General features: G+C 36.4%; 1 protein-coding gene across 6 annotated transcripts in view; it reads left to right on the top strand.

The window, feature by feature from the left end:
* Positions 1-24,980, top strand: part of Ints14 (integrator complex subunit 14) — a 34,946-nt gene that overhangs the window by 8,325 nt on the left and 1,641 nt on the right. For 5 of the 6 annotated variants that reach the window (XM_026384827.2, XM_026384833.2, XM_026384828.2 and 2 more), the window contains 8 exons: positions 1,281-1,436; positions 2,386-2,504; positions 2,933-3,075; positions 4,972-5,064; positions 7,267-7,411; positions 9,091-9,224; positions 20,531-20,649; positions 23,997-24,062. In XM_026384827.2, the coding sequence (XP_026240612.1) occupies positions 1,281-1,436; positions 2,386-2,504; positions 2,933-3,075; positions 4,972-5,064; positions 7,267-7,411; positions 9,091-9,224; positions 20,531-20,649; positions 23,997-24,062 (975 nt within the window). The remainder of the gene's footprint in view (positions 1-1,280; positions 1,437-2,385; positions 2,505-2,932; positions 3,076-4,971; positions 5,065-7,266; positions 7,412-9,090; positions 9,225-20,530; positions 20,650-23,996; positions 24,063-24,980) is intronic. The other variant, XM_026384830.2, reaches the window with a different exon arrangement.

Genomic DNA, 24,980 nt, shown 5'->3' with positions numbered 1-24,980 from the left:
GAACTTTTCACAACCAAGATTTCAGACATCTGGTCTGAATCCTCATTACCTGAGTGATTTTGACATTACATGAAATATTTCCTTATCACACAGCATCTGAAAAATGTCAGAACTAAATCATTATGTACCAGTTGTTGGTACCTAGAAAAGGAAATTATCTGTAGTCAGTTGACAGACTTCCCAAAAGATAAAAATCTCTCCAGGGAACCTCCATTAAATATCCTTAGACTTTAGAAGTAAGTACTAAATCTTTGTATTTCACGTGATTTAACCACCTAATACTGCTTCAATGGCCTGTTGTCAAGTTACTGGATTAGACTAAGGAGAACAAAAATAATCCTTCCCTGGGATGCCTGGGAAGCCCACTTTACCCAGGATTGCCCTTAAGCAATGAGGAAAAGGAAGAAGATTTTGCATTTACCATCTATTGTTCATATATTTTATTGGCTTTATCATATTACAAGTTAAATGTGCGTTTTTTAAAGGTCTTATACATTTCTGGCCAAGTGGCCTGTATAAACACAATTTTGAAGCAGTTGTCATTTTAGTTGCCTGGGGATAGAATTTATCATCTTTTAAAAATAAAGTGGGCTAGGAGTAGTAGCTTAGTGTTCATAGCACTTACTTAGCATGTACAAGGTCCTAAGTTCAATCCCTAGTATAGCAATCAATCAATCAATCAAGGGCTGGGGATGTGGCTCAAGCGGTAGTGCACTCGCCTGACATTCATGCGGCCCGGGTTCGATCCTCAGCACCACATACAAACAAAGATGTTGTGTCCAACGAAAACTAAAAAAAATAAATATTAAAATATTCTCTCTCTCTCTCTAAAAAAAATCAATCAATCAGTAGATTTTAAAAAAGGCAAAGTTCAGACTTTTGGGCTGGTATTTCCTAGGGACACATATGAAATGGGTCATGCCATTTTTTTTTTAACTTTGATATTTTAAGTACCAATTCCTTATCTACTAGATGGGGTTCCAGTTGTAATACAATTAAGTAAAATTTGGTATGCATGTTTGTCCTTTTTTTAATTGTTCAGAGGCAAGCATTTTAAAAATTTAATTAAATGAAAAAGTAAAATGTATAGCTTTTAAATACACAGTTCCCTGAGTATTAACAAATGCATACACCTGTGTAACCACTACTATCATTAAGATATAAAACATTCTTATCAATCCTTAGTTTTTCATGTCCCTTTCCAGAAATGAAAATGTTAAATGAAACTAATTTAATCATGTAATTTAATGTGCAAATTTCCTGTCTCTTTTTGCAAACAGGTTGTTCTAGTAACTGATGGCTGTCTTGGCATTGGTAGAGGGTCACTGCGACATTCCTTAGCTACTCACAATCAAAGAAGTGAGAGCAACAGGTTTCCACTACCTTTTCCTTTCCCGTCTAAATTATATATCATGTGCATGGCAAATTTGGAAGAGGTAATACATTTTGCTAAGTTCTTTTTAGTTTGATTGGGTAAATTTTAGGGCTCAATTTATTTTTTTCATATATTTGATTAGTACTTTATTGCATATACTGTAACATTGTGCTCTGTTGGTTTCATGAGACTGGCACAATATGTATTTGAAAAGACTCAGTCTGGGCCTGTAGCTCAGTGGTGGAGCATTTGCCAAGTATGCCTCAGGCCCTGGCTCTATATCTAGTACCACAAAAAGAAGAGAAAAGAAGAAAGGGAAGGGAGGAGGACAAGAAAAAATGAAGGAAGGAAAGGGAGAGAGAGAAAAGAAAAAGACAAAATAAGACTATATTCTAGCTCTTAAATGCTCTGAAATTTCAGTGTTTCCCCATCTTGGGAACATACTTCAAGTTGTTATCCATCCTGCTGATGAGTCATGAAAGGTCAAGTTCTCTTTCTTATTAGTTATTTCTCTTACCCAGGAATTATTTTATCCATTCCAGAAATGTTGACAGAGATGTACTTTGCCTTTTTTTTTTTTTTTTTGGTAGAATAACATGCCGTTTGGTATATTTTTTGTATGTAAATACTTTGCTTCCTGTTTTCCTATTTATTTGGGAGGTATTTGATCTTTTTTTACCTTATTTTTTCTCCCTGTATAATGTAGATAATGATGGTTCTTGCCAAAAAATGTTTAAAACACTTGGAAGGAAAGATGCTACAAATTGTGGTCTCCTCTGAGAACCTTCACAAAACTACTTCTGAATGGAATAGCTCTCCTGGTGTCATTTTATGTAACATTCCTCTTTGGTCACCTTGAGTCAAATTGTTATGGTTATTTCTTTTCATATGGCTGTTAAGAAAATGATTTATTTTTTGCCTGTGTTACTATGATGGTTGTAACTTAGGTGTGCTAATAGTATTCTGGTAATTTGTGCCATTTTAAAGGGGTCATCTCTTTTGCTTTGTAGCTTCAGAGCACCGATTCTTTGGAATGCCTTGAACGTCTCATAGACTTAAACAATGGTGAAGGGCAAATATTTACTATTGATGGCCCCCTGTGCCTGAAAAATGTACAGTCTATGTTTGGGTGAGTATGTGCTTAAAGCTTTTTTGCCTTCTTTGTAATCCAGTATTATAATTTGATATCCAGAAAGAATATATACATTACTCTAATTGTGTGATTGTGTTTTCTCCAAGTTGCCCATTTCTCAGATAAAAAGATTGGTAGCAGTGATTTTTGAAAGCTCAGTCTTTTAAATTAAACATGACTAAGTCTGTAATGCTTATAGATATTGACTTTTTAACAATGATTTAGCAATTTCAAAGATTAACTTGCTTTGGGGCTTTTCAGAATTAAAATTTCCTCAGCAGCAATATCAGATTGTAATCTTTTCCACAAATGGTCAGATTTAGTTTTGGAATTAATGTAAAGGTAAAATAAATTTTGCATCATGAATCATTACTGCTCTATCTATCTTATTACTCTCCTTGTAACAATTAATCATCATATCCTAGAAAACTGATAGATCTGGCTTATACACCTTTCCATGCTGTTCTCAAATGTGGCCACCTAACTGCTGATGTACAAGTCTTCCCCAGGCCAGAACCTTTTGTTGTAGATGAAGAAATTGATCCTATCCCCAAAGTCATTAACACAGGTAAGTTTTCCCTACTTCTGACTTGTGGTTTTTTACTTTGTTCTCTATCTAGGAGAATTGAAAAGAATCATATATTTTGAAACAAGGGTGGTACTGTCATTAGCATTTTGGGTCAGTGAATATATTAATTACCTCAGGGTTGGTGGATTATTGGTCTTTTATGGTGAGGTCATGAGTTAATCTCCAATCCTAGATCATTTTAACCACAAATTACTAGAGTTAGAAATCATGCCCAGATTCACTAGGATTGAAATCCTTGAAGTGATTGTTTATAGAGATTCTGAGATTGACTAGCATCATAACTACAGTCATATATGAAGGGCTGTCTTCTAGATGTGACTTGAAGACCTTGGAGTTATCTCCAATTGATGGGTGGATTTCTTGAGTGGTGGATACATGTTTAACCTCTTAGGGATAGATGATTAAAATTAAGTGCGCAATAAATGTTCATTTGGGGTGCATAGAGATTATAAATGAAGGGCTAGAGCATGCTTTTTGCTTTTTGTGCTTTTAACTTTTGTCTATCTGGAAGCAAGGTATCCATCTCTTTTTGTTGTGACTATGCTCTACTATATTAAGCTGCACCAAATTATTTTGTTGCTCTCAAACCAGTTAAATTTCACTTCCTTTCCACCCTTTTTTGATGAGTCATTTGAATAGGCCTTTTCTTTCCAATATAAATTTTTAGCCTAAGACATTTGCTATAGCTTATATTATATATACTTTAAAATATAGTAGGCTTTTTTCTACTCAAAAAGTATCCAGCTGCTTGTCCTGATTCATTTGTTACTCAATTAAGGGGGTTAATGACAGCAAATCTCCAGAGAAGCACACTTCCTACTTGTATATGAAGTGCATTTTACTCACTACGATTCTGTTTTTTTTTTTTATTGTTTTGAGAATATGGTGTGTTTGTGCTTAGAAGGAAAACTGAAAAGCAATTCAGTAAAGTATTGATAGTGGTTTCCTTTTATGATGAATAATGGGTGATTCTATATTTTTCACAATTGTTAGTGTTTTCCAAGTTTTTGTGTTAATTATCTATATAATCAGAAAAGAAACTTTTTTAAAAAAAATTTTTTTTAAATATTTTTATTGGGGCTGGGATTGTGGCTCAGCGGTAGAGCGATAGCCTAGCTAGCTAGCACAGACGGACGCAGGTTCGATCCTCAGCACCACATAAAAATAAAGGCATTGTGTGTGTCCATCTACATAAAGGTAAATAAATAAATAAACATTTTTAAAATATTTTTATTAGTTATTAATGGACCTTTGTTTATATTCGGTGCTGAGAATTGAACTCAGTGTCTCACACATACTAGGCAAGTGTTCTACCACTGAGCCACAACCCCAACCCCTTTAAAAAAATTTTGGTTACAACTTTTATTTTTTTATTTTAGGTTTTCACAAAAACTTTTGGTCATTAAACAATCTCTATAGAGCAAAGAAATCATGTCAAATTGGCTTTGTTGAAAAGGTTAAAAACATTGTCTCAGGGAAATGTTTTTAATAGAATGTCTTTAATTTCAAAAAAGGTTGAAGTTGTTGGAGAAGTGTTTGAGTTTAATGCCCCTTGGTAACCCGAATACCCCTGACTCTACACAGGGATTTGACTCTTAAGCTTTTGCCATGACTGGGAGGACCTAGCCTCATAAAAATAAAGTTTACCTAATTTGTTATATAACTTAAATTCATCAAATAAAAGATAATTATCATTATTTCCTGAGCTACTTATAATGCAAATGATTAGAATCATCCACAGAAAAGTCCAATAATGTTCCCAGTCAACATATTTGAAATTTCCACCTAAACATTGTGTTTATAAAATCTAATACATAGAAAATAATATACTTTCCCCTATTATAAATTAGCACTATGTATATTCCTTCCTTTCAGATTTGGAAATAGTGGGATTTATTGATATAGCTGATATTTCAAGTCCCCCAGTTCTCTCCAGACATCTGGTCTTACCTATAGCACTTAACAAAGGTGAGTTTTCTTTTTATACCATTAATATATAAGAAGCATCGTAATATCTAAAGTTATTCTTTAATGTTAAATAGTAGATTAGCCCATTTTGCAGAAGCTAAAGGAAAGGTATAGTTGCCAAATTGAATTTTAGAAAATAGAATATTAAATATCAGGAAAGAAATTCTGCTATCTTATATTATGGGAACATTTAAATATATATATATATATATATATATATATATATATATATTTTTTTTTTTTTTTTTTTTTTTTAGTTGTGGACATAATACCTTTATTTCATTTTTATGTGGTGCTGAGGAGCAAACCCAGTGCCTAATGCATGCTAGGTGAACGCTCTACCATTGAGCCATAACTCCAGCCCATGGGAACACTTTTGACACATATTTGCTGTGTGTTGGTTTGTGAATTTATAGTGGAAGTCCTCTTTTAAAGACAAGAATATTTAGCCAGGTGCAGCAGTGCATGCCTGTAATCCCAGCAACTTGGGAGGCTGAGGCAGGAGGAATGCAAGTTTGAGACCAGTCTCAGCAACTTAGAGAGAACCTAAGCAACTTAGGGAAACACTCTCAAAATAAAAAATAAAAAGGGGCTGGGGATGTAGCCTAGTGGTGAAGCACCCCTGAATTCAATTCCCAGTACAAAAAAAAAAAGGAGTACCTAGTTCCTCACCCAGGGCTTTGCCTTTCCTAATAGGGGCATGCTGAGAAAGCCAAGTCATTATCAGAAAGTTGCTTGATAAATGTGGAAGTCAAATACAGCTTAATAAGAGGAAGAACACATCTGTTCTTTGTTTACTCATGCCAAGCACATACTATATACTCAAATACTATTAAATAAACAAATGAGCCTCTTGTGAGACCTCATTATTGCAGAAAATACCCCTTAGAAACTGAAAAGTCATGTCCCCAAATTCAGCATCTCTGCAGTATGCTAGCCTTTAGCTCCTTAAAATTCTTTTTCTCTGTTCTAAGCTAACTATCTAGCTTATATTTATCAGCTCTTTCCAGGAAATATAGAGTCAATCAACTTTCTACCTACTGGGTTATGATGATGTTCTATTAATGCCTGGGTTATCTCAGTTGGAGGTTGAATATTCCATAACCACTCAACACATATTTATAGACAGAATCACATATTTATAGACTGAGGACTCATTGTGGGCATTGTATTTATAATTTACCTTGTGTTTTTAGAGAACAACCAAATTTACCTTATTTCTAAGGCCCTGGGAGAATTCTGCCAAGAAAGAAAATTAGCAAAATGAAGTGTTTAGGGGACAGTAGGAAGGGAAAACACGGGAAGGCAGAACAGAGCCATTTTAAGGGTTGTTGAATAGCAAACTAAACTGGAAAATTCTTCCTGTTGAAGTAGAAAGTCTTTGAATAAGACTGAATGGATAAGTTTTCTTGGAAGGATATTAATTGTAGAAGATTCATCTGTCAACAGAGAACCTAGAGTTGGGAAGTCTAGTTAGGATGCTTGTAGAGTAATCATTTGTGTACCTTTCGAGACTTGCATCCTTGAACTGTTTGAATGTTGTCAGTTTAGAACACTCTTGACATCTCTGTATCAGATTCTGTTTAGACAGATGCCTGAAACTTCCAGTTTCTACTGGAACTCTGGAAAACACATTTTTTTGGTGTAACATATTTATGGAGATAAAATCAATATTATATACTTGAAGTGTATAACTAAGTGACTTTAGTTTATTTATACACTTGTACAACCGTTATCATAATCAATTTTAGAACCTTTTCGTCACCTCTAAAAAGCAACCCTGTTTCTACCAACTCTTAGTTGGTAGAAACCAAACTACCAACTCTTAGTCCCCTGGCTGTAGATAATCACTAATAACCTTTCTACTCCTATAGACGTGCTCTTCTGTATTTTTCATATAAATGGAATTAATATAATATTTGAAAAGTAATTTGGGGGGGACACAATGCACAATATTTTCTTTATTTGTTTGTTTTATTTTTTTTGTGGTGCTGAGGATCAAACCCAGTGCCTCTACCACTGAGTCACAACCTCAGCCCTTAAAAAGTAATTTTTATATAGACATTGGGAAACTAGGATGAGTTTTTTCAGCTTTGTATAATATTCCTTTACAACTCCTTTGAGTCTGGAAGTTGCCAAGAGTATGATAGGAGTTTGGAGTTTTTGTAGCTGATCTCAATCTAACCTGTTTGCTTTTTGCAGAAGGCGATGAGGTGGGTACTGGCATCACTGATGACAATGAAGATGAAAATTCAGCCAATCAGATTGCAGGCAAAATACCCAACTTCTGTGTCCTGCTCCATGGCAGCCTAAAAGTGGAAGGAATGGTGGCAATTGTTCAATTAGGGTAGGAGACTTTGTTTACATTTAGTTCAATGAGAGGAGCAAATCAGTTCATTAGGTGAAGTATTTTGCAGACTTTTCTGAAAGAAGTAGAAAGGTCCTGGTCACCTTTTTCCTCTCCCTTCTCACCTGTCAATTTCCTTTTAAACTACTCTTTTAAAATTATCCCCTAGAGTAAGTGTGGAGCTGGTTTTGGTGGTCCATGCCTTTGATCCCACGAACTCGGGAGACTAAGACAGGAGGATCACAAGTTTAAGGCCAGTCTCAGCAACTTAGCAAAACTCTGTCTCAAAATAAAAAAGGGTGGGGCATGTGACTCAGTGGTAAAAAATGGGGAGTGGGGGTAGGGGACCTGGTAGGAAGAGAATAAGTGTGGAATGATCCTTTTTGGTATGTTGCTTATATATATTATATTCTTTCTCAGTTTTTCTATTTTTATTTACTTAATTGGTAGGGGGGTGCAGTACTAGTGTTTGAACACATGTCTTTGCACATACTAGGTAAACACTCAACCACTGAGCTATATCCTAGCCCATTTTTCTTCTTTTTAAATCCTATCTAGGATACCTGGGTTCTGGTTATAGTAATGCTACTAATTTATTATAATATCTTAATAGGATTCATGGTCTCTACATCTATAAATTAAAGGGATAAAACTAAATGAAAAAAGATGCTGATGACATTGAACATTTTGCCATGTGTCAGACATTCCTCTAGGCATTTACGTATGTTAAACTCATTTAATTCCTCACAACAGATTGTGTAAATAATATCAACACTAATCCCATTTTATAGATGAAGAGTCAGAGAGGTCAGCCTTTCAGACTCAAGAGGTCAAGGAACTTGCCCCAGCTAATAAATAAAAGAGCCAGGATTCTTATCTATGCATTCTTACTTCAGAACCTATGCTCACGACAACTCTGTTGTATTCCTTTCCTGTGAGGAAAGTGTTTCTAGTTTTTACCTTCTCTGCAATCTTAGAATTTGCAAAGCTGTCTGCATCCCTTTCTCTAATATCTATCTTAGAAAAGAGGAGGGAGTTAATCACCTTCTGACCATCATTTGGGATGATGACTGATATATATTCCAGAGGTTAATATTAATCATAGGAAGCATGTCTTCATTTCTCTTTTAGTCAGAAAAGGAGAATGGGATTCTTCTTAATAGTTGTTAATCTGCTGTGTTTCTTGGCATTCAAACTAGTGGTATTGGCTCTGAATGTGAAAATTGCCTAGGTTGCTTTGAAAAGCTGGGGACAGTGTTTAAGTAACAGAACGAAGACCTCATGCCCTGCGTTACAAGGGCCTCCCTGTATTGGTTCTGCTGTAACTCTGAGAGGCAGCTGAAAGGACCTGTAGGCTGCAGCTATTATTCCTCCTTATCCCCCTATAGCTTACTTTCTACCCTTTGTATATGGTTTTTTTTTTAAATCTTTTAAACTGCTTTTGATTTCCATATATATATATAAAGTTTTCCTTAATGATAATAAATGTCTCAGAGAAATGTAAATATCATAACAGTAGTAATCATTTTCAGGTTTCAGATTTGGCTTTGGTAAAAGTAACATGCCTGATTTCACAGCCAAAGCCTGTTTCTCTCAAGAGAAAAACATAAGCTAGATTTATTTAACTTTACAGTCCCAGGCTTTATGTTCTTCTGATCTTTCGTCTTCTCTCCATCTAGTCCTGAATGGCATGGAATGCTCTACTCCCAAGCTGACAGCAAGAAGAAATCAAACCTCATGATGTCTCTCTTTGAGCCTGGTCCAGAACCTCTCCCATGGCTAGGGAAAATGGCACAACTGGGTCCTATTTCAGGTATAACCCAGATCAGATTTTACCTTACTTTTTCTTCTCTACCATTGTGAATGTCTCCGACTGTAGTCAGGGAGCTGCCTGAGCTCCCTCATTGGTGTGCTGTGGTCTCTGAGGCTGGATGTGTACATGGAGAACCCCAGGAGAGTTTGATGTTTGAAATCAACTTTCACAGCTTAGAGGAAACCAAATTTAAAGTGATTTAAGTAAATAAAAATTCTAACTGCTTCGAGTTAAAAGTTACTCCCCGTTTTTTTCTTAGTGTACAATTTTTGGCCCAAGTAATCCCCAGTCATTCTTTTTCTTGTCATCTTGTCTTTTCCTCCTCTGCCTTGCAGTTTCCAAGATGTTGTTCTTTGTCTTCTTCTCTTGGGTTCTTAATCTCTCTTGAGTATTTCTTCAGTGATATTAGTTTCATCCTCCCTAAATCTGTAAATCTAGTCCCTCCTTATCTCTCCTTGAAATTTGAATTTTTTTTTTCTTTCCAATTCTTAGTTGAACCTTTCCACCTGGGTATCTGCCTTAGTCTCAAGTTCTGCTTTTTTTTTTTTTTTCTTTTTAAAGGAATCATTATTTACCCCTTCTCCTTAAATTGTCCCTTCTTTTGATTTTGCTGCTCCTTTTGATGAGGCCTTTGTGCTGTTAGATCCTGAGGTTCCAACTAGAGAGTTATCCTTCACTCATTTGGGCCCATTTCAGTTTCAGGGACACCTCCCATCTATTCTGGATGAAAGAATTAGCCAGAGTTGCTTAAAGTCTAGTGGGAAGTGGACTGATAAACAGTCTACACAAGATAAGTATTAGTCTAAAGGAGATGATGATCAAATCTGCTCTTCATAGAGGATTCCAGAAAATCTTCACAGGGGAGAGACATCTAGCTGAGTTTTGAAGAAAAGGAGAAATTTGTAGAGCTGAAGAAGGAGGAAAGGGCCTCTAGGGAAACTAGACACCTATGGGAAGGAAAGGAACTGGAGTACAGATTGGGAGTTGAGGCAGATGATAGATCAGAGGCTGGCAGGAGCTACAGCAGGCCTCATCAAAATGTGAAATACCAAGATTTTATTTTATAGATACTGGGAAGCCACCAAAGAGGAGTAATGTGATCAGATTCTTCTAGCTACAGTGAAAACAGTGAGGATACTGGTTAGGAGACTTCATATTCAGGTGCTGGTGCCCCTGGAGTTGTGCAAAATAGCCATAATCCAAGTGAGAGATAAGAAATTTGCATTTAGAACCAGCTATGATACATAGACCTATAATCTCAATGACTCAGAAGGCCAAGGTAGGACAATTGAAGGTTTGAAGCCAGCCTGCACAACCTTCTGAGACCCTGACTCAAAATAAAATTTTGTAAAAGGACTTGGGATGTAGCTTTATGGTAAAGCTCTTGTCTAGCATATGCAAGGGCCTAGGTTCAATCCCTGTCCCCCAATTAAAAGGCAGGGGCACCCTGCAGTTAGAAGTCACTATAGTAGTCCTGGAAATGGGAAGATGAAAGCCAGAACAGGGCAGTGGCTAGGAGTAAAAGATAATTAGGAGGTAGCATCAATAGTATTTGCATATGAGAATGATCCCAGGTTTCCAGCTTTGGGTTCCAGGGTGGAAGGTAGTCTATTAACTGAAATAGAGAATAGGGAGAAAGAGTAGATTTGAGAAGAACATATTATTTGCATGTTGAGTCTGTGCCTTTGAGATATAAATAGAGGTGCTTAGAGAAAATTCCTGAGGAATCTGGAGTTTAAGACAGGAGGCAGAATTGGAAATTGAATTTTTAGTTATAAGCATATCATTGATGTTACAATGGTTCACAAATTTGATATTTTGTGTACAAAAATAAACACTGTTCAGAAATTCCACTTCCTGGGTCCACCCACATGAGATTCTGATTCAGTAGGTTGGTCTGGATTCAGGCCCAGGAAATTGCAGAATGGTTAGTAAATATTAATATTACCCAAATGATTGAATCCAGGTGGTCCTTGACCATGCTTTAAGAAGCTCTGGTTGCAGGAAATATACATAGTTTAAGGGGAAAAGAGCAAGAACCAAATTCCTAGAAAGCATCAACTACTAAGGTCAGTGGAAAGGGTATGAGAAGGGATAAGCAAATAAAAGAGGGAAAATAGAAGAGTGATGTCACAGAAGACAAGAAAAGAAAGCAGCTCCTGGTAGTGTCCTAGAAAGTCTCACACACACCAGATGCCAGCTAAGGTCTGAAGAAAGCCCTTGGTTGGGGGTGTAACTCAGTTGTCCAGCACTTACCTAGCTGCATGGGTAAAGCCTACCCTGGGTTCACTACCCAGCACCACAAAAAAAGAAGGAAAGAAAGCCCTTTGCCCTTGAGACTTAGAGAAGATGTTAACTGAAATAGGGCCAAGAAGCTAAACTAAGAACCTGCAAACTTTCAGTAAAGGAATGTTAGTAAATATTTTCAACTTTGTGGGCCATGTGTCTCTGCCTCAGCCATTTAGCTCTGCCATGTAGCACAGAAGTACCAATAGTCCATATGCAAATGAATGGGAGTGACTGTGTTCCAATAAAACTATTTATTGGACTCTGAAATCTGAATTTGACTTAATAGATATCATGAAACATTATTCTTCAGCCAAAACTCTCTCTTTTCTTTTTTCTTTTTTTTTTAAATTAAATTATATATTCTAATTTGTTATACACAACGGCAGAATGCAATACATTTCATATTACACATATACAGCACAATTTTTCAAGTTACTGATTGTACATAAAGTACTTTCACACCATTTGTGTCTTCATACATAAATGGTGGTTCCATTTCCAGTTTTCCAAGGAATCTCCATACTGCTTAGGGTAATGTTGTCTAACTCATTCTACCATCATTCCTGCCCCCTGCCCCCTCTCTTCCCCTCTCTCCCCTTTGCCCTATCTAAAGTTCCTCCATTTCTCCCATGCCACCTCCTTCACCATTAAGAGTCAGCATCCTCATATCAAAGAAAACATTTGGCCTTTGGTTTTTTGGGATTGGCTTACTTCAAGTAGCATTATATTCTCCCAACTCCATCCATATACCTGCAAATGCCATGGTTTTATTCTCTCTTAATGCTGAGTAATGTTCCATTGTGTATATATAGCAAAGTTTCCCTATCCATTCATCTACTGAAGGGCATCTAAGTTGGTTTCACAATTCAACTATTGTGAATTGTGCTGCTATAAACATTCATATGGCTGTGTCCCTGTGGTATGCTGTTTTTAAGTCCTTTGGGTATAAACCAAGGAATGGGATAGGTGGGTCAAATGATGGTTCCATTCCCAGTTTTCCAAGGAATCTCCATACTGCTTTCCATATTGGATGCACCAATTTGCAGTCCCACCAGTAATGTATGAGTGTGCCTTTTCCCCCACATCCTCGTCAACACTTATTATTGTTTGTATTCATAATAGCTGCCATTCTGACTGGGATGAGATGAACTCTTAGAGTAGTTTTGATTTGCATTTCTCTAATTGCTAGAGATGATGAACATTTTTTCATGTTTGTTGATTGATTGTATATCCTTTTTGTATATCCTTTTCTGAGAAAAGGATACAATCTGTTCAGTTCCTTTGCCCATTTATTGATTGGGTTATTTGTTTTTTGGATGTTTAGCTTTTTGAATTCTTTATATACCCTAGAAATTAGTGCTCTGTCTGATGTGTGAGGAGTGAAAATTTGCTCCCCAGATGTAGGCTCTCTATTCACCTCACAGATTGTTTCTTTTGCTGAGAAGAAACTATTTAGTTTGAGTCCATCCCATTTATTGATTCTTTTTTTTTAAATATTTATTTTTTAGGTGTAGATGGACACAACACAATGCCTTTATTTTTATGTAGTGCTGAGGATCGAACCCGAGTCCCGCCTATGCTAGACGAGTGCTCTACCACTGAGCCACAATCCCAGCCCCTATTTATTGATTCTTGATTTTAATTCTTGCGCTGTAGGAGTCTTATTAAGGAAACTGGGTCCTAATCTGACATGATAGAGATTAGGACCTACTTTTTCTTCTGTTAGATGCAGGATCTCTGGTTTTATTCCTGGGTCCTTGATCCACTTTGAGTTGAATTTTGTGCATGATGAGAGATAGAGGTTTTATTTCATTTTGTTGCATATGGATTTCTAGTTTTCCCAGCACAATTTGTTGAAGAGGCTATCTTTTTTCCAATATATGTTTTTGGCACCTTTGTCTTGTATACAAGATAATTGTAATTTTGTGATTTAGTCTCTGTGTCCTCCATTCTGTACCATTGGTCTACCAGTCTGTTTCGGTGCCAGTACCATGCTGTTTTTGTTGCTATTGCTCTGTACTATAGTTTAAGGTCTGGTATAGTGATACCACCTGCTTCACTCTTCCTGCTAAGGATTGCTTTAGCTATTCTGGGTCTCTAGTTTTTCCAGATGAATTTCATGACTGCTTTTTCTATTTCTATGAGGAATGCCATTGGGATTTTGATTGGAATTGCATTAAATCTGTATAGTGCTTTTGGTAGTATGGTCATTTTGATAATATTAATTCAGCCTATCTAAGAGCAAGGTAGATCTTCCCATCTTCTAAGGTCTTCTTTGATTTCTTTCTTTTGGGTTCTGTAGTTTTCATTGTCTAGATCTTTCACCTCTTTCATTAAGTTGATTCTCAAGTTTTTCTTTTTTTTTTTTTTTTGAGGCTATTGTAAATAGCATAGTTTTCCTCATTTCCCTTTCAGCATATTTGTCACTGATATACAGGAATGCCTTTGATTTATGGGTGTTGATTTTCTATCTTCTACTTTGCTGAATTCATTTATTAGTTCTAGGAGATTTCTGGTGGAATGTTTTGAGTCTTCTAGGTATACACTCATATCATCTGCAAATAGTGATAATTTGAGTTCTTTTCCTATCCGTATCCCTTTAATTTCTTTTGTCTGTCTGATTGCTCTGGCTAGAGTTTCAAGAACTATAGTAAATAGAAGTGGTGAAAGAGGGCATCCCTGTCTTGTTCCAGTTTTTAGAGGGAATGCTTTCAATTTTTCTCCATTTAGAATGATGTTGGCCTGGGGCTAGCATAGATAGCTTTTATAATGTTGAGGTATATTCCTGATATCCCTAGTTTTTTTAGCGTTTTGAACATGAAGGGATGCTATATTTTATCAATTGCTTTCTCTGCATCTATTGAGATGATCATATGATTTATCTTTGAGCCTATTAATGTGATGAATTACATTTATTGATTTCTGTATGTTGAAACAACCTTGCATCCCTGGGATGAACCCTACTTGATCATGGTGCACTGATAACCTTTTTGATATGTTTTTGTATTCAGTTAGCCAGAATTTTATTGAGAATTTTTGCATCTATATTCATTAGAGATGTTGGTCTTAAGTTTTCTTCCTTTGATGTGTCTTTGTCTGGTTTTGGAATCAGGGTGATATTAGTCTCATAGAATGTGTTTGGAAGTGTTCCCTCTTTTTCTATTTCATGAAATAGTTTGAGAAGTATTGTTAGTTCTTCTTTAAAGGTCTTGAAGAACTCAGCTGTGTATTCATCCGGTCCTGGATTTTTCTTGGTTGGTAGGTTTCTGATGACGTCTTCTATTTCCTTGCTTGAAATTGATCTGTTTAAATTGTGTTTAAATCTGTTTAAATTTATATCATCCTGATTTCGTTTGGGCATATCATATGCCTCTAGAAATTTGTCAATGCCTTTGATATTTTCTATTTTATTGGAGTGTGAATTTTCAAAATAATTTCTAAATATCTTTGTATTTCTGTGGTGTCTGTCGTAATATTTCCTTTTTCTTTTTTCAATTGATTTTCTTATTTTTTTAAAATACACAACAACAGTGGAATGCATTATAATCCTTATTAAACATATAGAACACAATTTTTCGTATCTCTGTATATAAAGTATGTTCACATCAATTTATGCCATTATACGTGTCCTTTTTTTTTGCATTACAATTCTTAATACACATATATACCACAGTTTTTCAAATCTCTGTATATAAGGTATGTTGAAACCCAGTTCAAGTCTTCAAACATGTTCTTTGTATAATGATGACCATCATATTTCAACATCCTTGCTAATCCCTTTCCCCCTCCCTTTCCCTGCCACCCCTCTTCCCTATCTAGAATTAATCTAATCTTCCCATGCTCTTCCTACCCCACTGTGAGTCACCCCCCCCCCTTATATCAGAGAAAACATTCAGCATTTGTTTTTTTGGGATTGGCTGACTTCACTTAGCATTATCTTCTCCAAGCCCATCGTTTACCTGCAAATACCATGATTTTGTTCTTTTCTAATGCTGAGTAATATTCCATTGTGTATAAATGCCACATTTTTTTTATCCATTCATCTACTGAAGGACATCTAGGTTGGCTCCACAGATTAGCTATTGTGAATTGTAATATTTCCTTTTTCATCATGGATGTTAATAATTTGAGTTTTCTCTCTTCTTCTCTTCATTATCATGGCTAATGGTTTATCAATTTTTTTTTTCCAAAGAACCAACTTTTTGTTTTGTCAATTTTTTAGGTGGTTTCTTTTATCTCAATTTGATAGATTTCAGCTCTGATTTTAATTATTTCCTGTCTTCTGCTGCTTTTGGGGTTGATATGTTGTTCTTTTTCTAGGGCTTTGACTCACAATGTAACATTAGGTCATTTATTTGTTGACTTTTTCTTCTTTGAAGGAATGAACTCCATGCAATGAACTTTCCTCTTAGAACTGCCTTCATAGTGTCCCAGAGATTTGCATATATTGTATTGGTGTTCTCATTTACCTCTGAGAATTTTTTAATCTCCTCCTTGATATCTTTTGCAACCCATTGTTTATTCAGGTGTTGGGGTATCTTTTATTTTTTATTTTATCGTTGACTTCTAATTTCATTGCATTGTGGTCTGATAGAATGCAGGGTAGTATCTCTACTTTTTTGTACTTACTAAGATTTGTTTTGTGGCATAATATATGGTCTATTTTAGAGAAGGATCCATGTGCTGCTGAGAAGAAAGTATATTCTCTCGTTGATGGATAATCTATATATGTCATTTAGACTGAGTCTCGCTATATTGCCCAGGCAAGTCTCAAACTCCTGGACTCCAGAAGTCCTGTCTCAACCTCCCAAGCTGCTGGGACTAAAGATTTGCACCACAATGCCCAACTAAAAGCCATTCTTCTTTTGGTATTGGGGATTGAACCCAGGGACTCTACCACTGAGTTACACCCCCAGTTCTTTTCATTTTTTATTTTGAGATAAGTTGCTGAGGGTGTCACAAAGTTGATGAGGCTGGCCTTGAACTTGAGATCCTCTTGACTCAGCCTCATGAGTTACAGGGATTACAGGGTGTGCTACCACATCCAGCTAAAAACCATGCTTAACTCAAAAGACAGGCAACAGTTCAATCCTTGATTTGTGATCCAAGACTGGAGTTTTTAAAGCTGGAGAGTCTGGGGATGTAGCTTTGTGGTAGAGTGCTTGTCTCACACGCACAAGGTCAATCCTCAGCACCACAAAAAAGTAAAAATAATAATAAAAAGTAAAGTTTAAGAGGAATAGAAACCCAGAAGAACAAAGAGGACATTGCTGGCTCAAAATAAGTAGGAAATAGGGCCATAATTGGAGAACACAGAATACGTGGTAGAGGAAGTTGTGTGTGTGTATGTGCATGAGTGTCTGTAGACAGGAGTTTCTTATGTCCTTCATCTTGACTCTGTAGCATTCCTACGTTCATTCTGTCTTTCATTATTGTTCTTGGCTTGTTTTGGCTTTACCTTTCATTTAAAATTAAAAGTTAATTATCTGTAGCCTACCGACCAAATTGGCCATTGTCTATTTTTTTAAATAAAGTTTTCCTGAAACATTCACACTCATTCATTAACATATTTTCTATGGTTGCCTTCCTGCTACAGTGGCAGAGTTGAGTATGTCAGAGGCCACATGACTTATAAAGTCTGAAATATCTGTTGTCTGTTCTTTTACAGAAAATATTAACCAACCCCTGACCTAGACTGTTGTGATAGTTTCCACCAATGAATGTTTATCCATAATTTAAGATAATAGCTTGCCTTCTTTGGGTCTTTTCTTCTTTTCAGTGGGGATAATAATAACTAATATTTTGGGCTGGGATTGTGGCTCAGCAGTAGAGCGCTTGCCTAATGCGTGCAAGGCCCTGGGTTCAATCCACAGCACCACATAAAAATAAATAAATAAAACAAAGCTATTGTGTCCAACTGCAACTAAAAAAACAAATATTTAAAATAGTAATAATAACTAACATTTTATTGAACTTCATGCCATGTACTGTGCTAGACACTCATTTAATTCTCACTAGAATCTTAAGAAGTTGGGAGTGACATTATGATAACAAATAATAATGAATAAGATCTACCTTAGAGGACTGTTAAGAGCATTTATCAAGGGACTATATGTAAAATACATATACAATAGACTCATAATAGTGGATATTACTGTATTTGTGTTTTTCAAAGCAGAACATGCAAAACAGTACTACTAGTCCCTCCTACTCCTAATTCTGTTCCTGTAGTAAAATTCAAACATTTTTTGATACCAGGGATTAAACCTAGAAGTCCTCAACCACTGAGCTACATCTCAGCCCTTTTAATTTTTTATTTTGAGACAGGGTCTCACAAAGTTGCTTAGAGCCTCACTAAGTTGCTGAGGCTGGCTTTGAACTTGTGATCCTCCTGTCTCAGCCTCCTGAGCTGCTGGGATTGCAGGCATTCGCCACCATTATCTGGCTCTCTCTTGATGTTTATTTACACTACTAAATAATGTAAGTATATAGCTAGTTCTTGATCTTTTATATATATATATTTTAGATGTTATTTTTGGCTTTTTTAAGACTTATTGCCTATATGTCGTCCTGAGCCTTTCCTTTACATCTATGAACCTCCTTGCATGACTCCTACTGAGAAAGGGGTGCATGGGAAATAAATGTTTTTTGAGATCTTCTATTTTGGAAATGACTCCTTTATTCCATCCTTTGCACTTCATTGATTGGTTGAATGAGTTTTAAGATGGAAAATGTTTTCTCTCTGTTGTGAAGCATCACTCTGTTGCCTTTTTTAGCTTCCAGTGTTACTAAGAGGCTAGTACCATACTGACTCCCAGGCCTTTGACCTTGAGCTGTATCTTGTCTGTACTCCTTGAAGATCTTCTTTGTATCTCTGATATTTTGAATTTTTAGAATGATTTTCATAGTTGTTGGTGTCTGCATTCATTTTGCTGTGTGAGCACAATGAACCTTTTATGTCTGGCACTTCATGTTCTACAATAAAGAGCACACAAATTATCTATTTGATTTTCCTATCTTTATATTCCCTGTTTTCCCTTTCAGGAGCATATTATTTGTGGCAGGGGTCGGGGTGTATAATTTTCTGTCTTTTCCTACCCATTTTTCTCTGCCTTCTGTGAGGTGTCTTCATCTTCACCATGCATTTGTTTTTTTATTTCTATCTTATTTCTAAGAGTCTCTTATTCATTTTTCACAAATGTAGTATTTCCTGTCTGCTAATGCAGTTACCATATATAGGCTCCAAACAAAATTCAGGATAGGCTACGACTAGATCCTGGGATATTTGATACTAATTACTGAATGCTATAGAATAATAGGATCTAAAAAAAACCACTTTCTGCCAGAAAAACCTGGGACAGCTTCATGGAGGGAGTAGGCTAAGATCTGGACCTGTAATATTGATGGGTAAGTGGACAAGTAAGGAACAGCAGTGTTGAGTGTGGGAAAAGTGTCAACCTTGGAACCAAGGCCGCTGAGTCACTATCAAACCTGTGTTAGTTCAGCCTCTCTGAAGCTTACTTTCCTCATCTTTAAAGGAACTAATAATGTCTACCTTCTAGGACTGCTGCATGAATATAAGCTATATATGTAAAATATCTGGTATATGGCTGGAATTTAATAAAGATTCTTTATTCTGTATGTTCCTTGCACCAGAAAACTATATTCTCTAGGTACAATTCCTAGAACACTGTTTACTGTATACTGGGATCTTACTATAGATAATGAATGAATGAGTGAATAAATGAATGAATGTGAATGGGAGCATATTCTGGACAAGAGGAATAACAGAAATAATGGCAGGGAAATTGGAGATAAATATGCCTTGTAGGACAGTACCCATAGAATCTCAGCTTGACCAAAAATGGTTTATATATTGATAAGTATTAATGGAAATATGTTGGAGTGTTTGGACAATAATTTTTGGAGAAGTAGGAAGGGTTAACAAGCAATTTGAGGCCAGTATTAAGGTGTTTTGATTAGTGACCAAATCAGGGTTAGAGAATATCTGGCTCAGAGAAATGGATCTTATTCCTGTTTTCAAAATGAATATTTGGGCAAAGGACTTAAGCTCCTGAATTGCTAAGAATGATTCCTACTCTGTCCCAGATTGTAGTAATAATAAGGAACAGTTAAGTTTAAGTGTACTTTGCAGATTTGTGATAGAATGTCCTTGAATTGAGAAGCAGGTGCAAAAAACAGAAACTCTGCTTATCTGCATAGCTGTAAAACTACCATGGCTTTAAATCTTTGAGTGCTCTTCACTAGTAAAAGTGTTTCTTCCCTTGTTCTTTTCCTTAATTTGTCTGTGTATAATTTCCCTTTTTAATTATTTTTGATGCGTAGACCTAGACTGTCTAATCCAGTAGCAACTAGCCACATGAGGCTCTTTAAATTTAATTAAAATTAAATAAGCTTTAACCAGGCACTTTGGTGCATGCCTGTAATCCCAGCTACTTGGGAGGCTGAGGCAGGAAGATCATAAGTTTGAGACTAGCCTGGGTAATTTAGCAAGACCCTGTCTCAAGATTTAAAAAAAAGGGGGGGGGGTGCGCTGGGGATGTAGCTCAGTAGTAGAATGCCCTTGGGTTCAACCCAAGTACCATGAAAAAAACAAAAAAAGAATAAAATTCAGTTCCGTATGTTATAGAATGCTCAGTAGCTAGTGGCTACAATTTTAGACGGCACAGGCACAGTTCCTTTCCAATATCACAGGAGAGTGCTGGGCTAGAATGTAGAGCGCTGTGTGCATACATAGGCCGCCTTAATTTATGAAGCAGGTAAGCATGTTTTTTTAAAGACATTAAGCTTGTTTTTCACTTTCATAGGCCTCCATTGGTTGTTTGGTCTCCTACATCAGTGGCTTCCTTCTAAGAACAGGTTCTCCATCCTGACTGAAGTTAATGGAAGTAATAGGATATAGCAGATTGAGTTATTCAAAGAGCTGCTAGCCTAATTGGAAATGTAATTGATTGTGTTTTGCCAGATGTCATTTCAAGAATGTCTTTTTCTTTAAGATGCTAAAGAAAACCCTTATGGTGAGGATGACAATAAGAGTCCATTCCCCCTGCAGCCCAAAAACAAACGCAGTTATGCCCAGAACGTGACTGTTTGGATCAAACCCAGCGGCCTGCAGGTACAGTTACCATTTACTTTGCTTTTCACTGGGGACAGGAGGAGGTGTTTGGGCAGCAGGCAGACAGACATTTGATTTGATTTTCATTTCCTTTGATACTTCATAATTCATTTACTTCTAATGTTATCATTATTTCCAAAAAGAATTTGAGATGGCCTACAGTAAAACATGGATATAGCAAAATCATTTTTTACAAATTTAGAGCAATAAGAAACCTAGAGGAAGATCAGAACAAATTGTGCCTGCAACTCCAAGGCAAAATGTTAACTGTATTTGAGCAGTTTAGCTTTGAGCTTCCTTCTAAGCAGCGTCAAAAAAGAAATGTGGGTTTTATGGTTTTCTTTGTCTGATTAATCAAAAAAAAAAAAAGAAGCGTGTCAGTTCTTCCAAAGGGACATATTATCCTGGCATTGGATATTAATGTAAAATTTTTCACATAGTGAGGCATTGAATAATATAACCAGTGTTGTCTTTAACAATAGCTTTGAAACAAAAATTAGCATCTTTATGGCTATTACTTTCACTCCTACAATAGAACCCAAGCCAAGACATTACATTGTAGTTCCACAAAAATACTTCCATAGGAAGCTAAGATAAACAGGTTCTTCTTTGAGCACCTCTTTACATTTCTTCCTCTGATGAGTTGAGTCTAAGCCAAGAGAAGAGGCAATCGGGCCTCCCGACAACAAGCATAGCTCCCCTTGACTGCAGAGTCTCTTTGAGCCTCTTTTCCATGGCAGCTAAACCATGTTCTCCCTGGGCTAAGAAGTTAGGGGCCTCTTCTCTTAATTGGAAAATAAGTCTGCCTCCTTCTTCCATCCCTGACCTTAATACTTCCTTGTCAGAGGATCAGAGGAACCATTTTTACCACCAGTTATAGCTGAATTTCATATATACATATATGTGTGTGTGTGTGTGTGTGTGTGTGTGTAAATAGATGGACACAATACCTTTATTTTATTTATGTGTAGTGCTAAGGAGTGAACCCAGTACCTCACAAGTGACCAGCAAGTACTCTACCACTGAGCCACAACCCCAGCTGAATTTTTATAAATTATTTAAATTTTGTTTTGGTACTTGGTTTATTTTATTATTATTATTATTATCATTTTTTGTTGTAGATGGCCACAATATATTTATTTATTATGTGGTGCTGAGGATCGAGCCCAGTGCCTCACACATGCAGGGCAGGCGCTCTACCACTAAGCCACAACCCCAACTGGTTTATTTTTATTTTTTTTAAATATCTTTTTAGTTGTTGATAGACCTTTATTTATTTGTATGTGGTACTGAGAATCAAACCCAGTGCCTCACATGTGCCAGGTAAGTGCGCTACTGCTGAGCCCCAGACCAGCTCTGGTTTATTTTTTATTATAGTAAAATATACACAATGTAAAATATTCCACTTCAACCCTAAAGTGTACAGTTTCGTAACATTTAGTGTATTCACAATGCTGTGCAACCCTCACCACTTATAGTTCCTGAACTTTTTAATCATTCCAAAAGGAAACCCTATAGCAAGTCACTCTACATTGATTCCCAGACCATGGCAGCCGCTAATCTGCTTTTTGTCTCTATGGATTTGACTATTCTAGATATTTCTTAGAAATGGAATAATACAGGCTAAGGGTGTAACTCAGGGGTAGAGCACTTGCCTAGCATGAGTGGGTTTGATTCCCCTGCACTGTATAAATAAAGGAAGGGAAGGAACAATACAATCTGTGGCCTTTTGTATTTGGCTTCTTTCACTGGCAATAATGTTTTCAGGATTCATACATGTTGTAGCATGTGTCAGTCAGTATTTTTTTTTCTTTCTATAGTTGAATGGATATTCCATTGCATAACTATGCCACATTTTTTCATCCATTCAGTTGGTGGGTATGGGAGTTGTATCTACCTTTAGGCTATTAGGAATAATCCTTTTATTTTCAAGTACAAGTTTTTGTTTGAACACCTGTTTTCAGTACTTTAGGTATAAGCTTAGGAATCAGAGTGCTGGGTCATATGAAATTCTAGGTTGAGTGTATTGAGAAGCTGCTAGACTTTCACAGTAATCACATCATTTACATTCTTAACAACAATGTTATAAGTGTTTCAGTTTTTCCACATGCTCATCGATATTTTTTTATTTTCCATTTTTTTCCTTTTCCTTTTTGATAGCCATCCTATGAAGTGTTATATATCATTGTGGTTTTAATTTTATTTTCCTAATGTAAGATATTGTGTATCTTTTCATGTGCTTATTGGTTATTTATGTATCTTCTTTAGAGAATTATCTGCTCAAGTCGTTTTTCCATTTTTTAATTAAGTTTTTTTTTTCCTTTATGATACTAAAGATTGAACCCAGAAGCACTTTACCAATGAACTACATCCCCAAACACCTTTTTAAATTTTTAGACAGGGTATCACTAAGTTTTTGAGACTAGCCTCAAACTTGTGATCCTCCCACCTCAGCCTCCTGAGTTGCTGGGTTTATAGGCATGCACCACTCCATCTGGCTTATCTTTTTGTTGAGTTTATGTATTCTTAATAATAAACCCTTAGCAACTAAATAGTTTACAAATATTTTCTCCCATTCTGTAGGTTGTCTTTCATACTCTTGATAGTGTCCTTTGATGCACTAAAGTAAATTTGTTTTGATTAAATCAGATTTCTCCACTTTTTTGCTTTTGTTGCTTAATTGTGCTTTTTGTTGTCATAACTAAGAGATCATTGCCAAATCTAAGGCTATGAAAATTTCCCTATGGGGGCTGGGTTGTGGCTCAGCGGTAGAGCGATCGCCTCGCACATGTGAGACCCTGGGTTGGATCCTCAACACCATATAAGAATAAATAAGTGAAATAAAGGTATTGTGTCCAATTATAATAACTAAAAAATAAATATTTTTAAAAATTTACCTATGTCTCCTTCCAAAATTTTTTATCGTTTTAGCTCTTATATTTAGGTCTCTGATCAATTTTGTGTCAATTTTTTTATATGGTATGAGTTAACAGTCCAGTGTCACTCTATTGCATGTGGCTATCCAGTTGTTCCAATACCAGTTATTGAAGATTCTTCCACCATTAAATGATCCTGGCATCCTATAAAAAAGCAGCTAGTTGTGGGTACATGGTTGTACTGGATATTTTTCTGTGGGACAGATTAATTTCTTTTACGATCATCAAATCTTTTAAAGGAGAAAGGTGCTTTACTAATGTTGAACCAGAACACTGACATTAAAGAGAAGGAATCTTTGACACTATAACTGTTATCCTGTTCATTTCTTGAAACATTTAGAGCCATATTTTTGTATTCTTTCCATTTTTACCAGAGAATTCTAACATTGGAATTCTTTTTACCTTTAATAGACAGATGTACAGAAGATTTTAAGAAATGCAAGGAAACTACCTGAAAAAACACAGACATTCTATAAGGTGAGATGACCAGAATTACATTAGAAGAGGATATGCCTGGGGATGTGCCCAAGAGAAATTGTTCACGTAGCAAGAGTCTGAGGTAGGGGCCTAGGGATGGAGCTCAGTGGTAGAGCACTTGCCTCACATGTGCAAGGGCACTAAATTTGATTCCTAGTACCACCTTCCCCATCCCACCCCCAAAATAAAGACTGTTGGGTAGCAGCATGGATATGGGCAACAATTAAAAATGAATGACTTGTGCCTGTTTTCTCATCATTAGTCAGCAGAAGTGATGGGTCTGCTCTTGCCTTACAATCAAAGAATTGGGAGTGTTTAGATGGTCCAGCTCTACACAGGCTCTGTTCAGGAGGGTTTCTCCAGGCTAGTGCTGCTGTGAATGGCTGTGGGAGGCAGCTAAAAGGACCTGTACCCTCACAATCACTCCTGTGTGGGTATCTAGTCCAACCTAAGCAGTGTATGTGACTTCCTGGGATGTAAAATTGCCCAGAACATTCTTACCGCACTAGAGAAACTGCTTCCAGAAATGACTTTTAAAATCACACACTTATGAATTGCTAAGTGGTCGTTCCTCATCGAGCCTAGCTAGTCTAGAACCAGTGGTTGAGAGACTAAAGTTACAAGGGAGGGGGTAGAGTCAGGAGCTTACTCCATTTCTCCTGTCCATCCTGTGTTCTACTGAAATCGGATTAAGTGCAGCGTCAGATGTGTCCTACCTTGCTAATCTTAAAATATGGCACACACAGCCACCCTCAGGCTAGCATCTCTTCTGGAGAATGTACCATTTTGTCTGGTGTTATGTCATTACCTTTATTCACTGTTGTCTTCAAACCTAATATGTAGCAAGCTGGTGAAATCAAGTAAAATTTGCAGCTTTAATCAGAGTTCAACCAGAGAGCTTCCTAGCCACCTCATTCC

Source organism: Urocitellus parryii, chromosome 6, assembly GCF_045843805.1.
Source record: "Urocitellus parryii isolate mUroPar1 chromosome 6, mUroPar1.hap1, whole genome shotgun sequence".
Lineage (NCBI taxonomy): Eukaryota > Metazoa > Chordata > Mammalia > Rodentia > Sciuridae > Urocitellus > Urocitellus parryii.
This window is presented reverse-complemented; position numbering and strand designations above follow the sequence as displayed.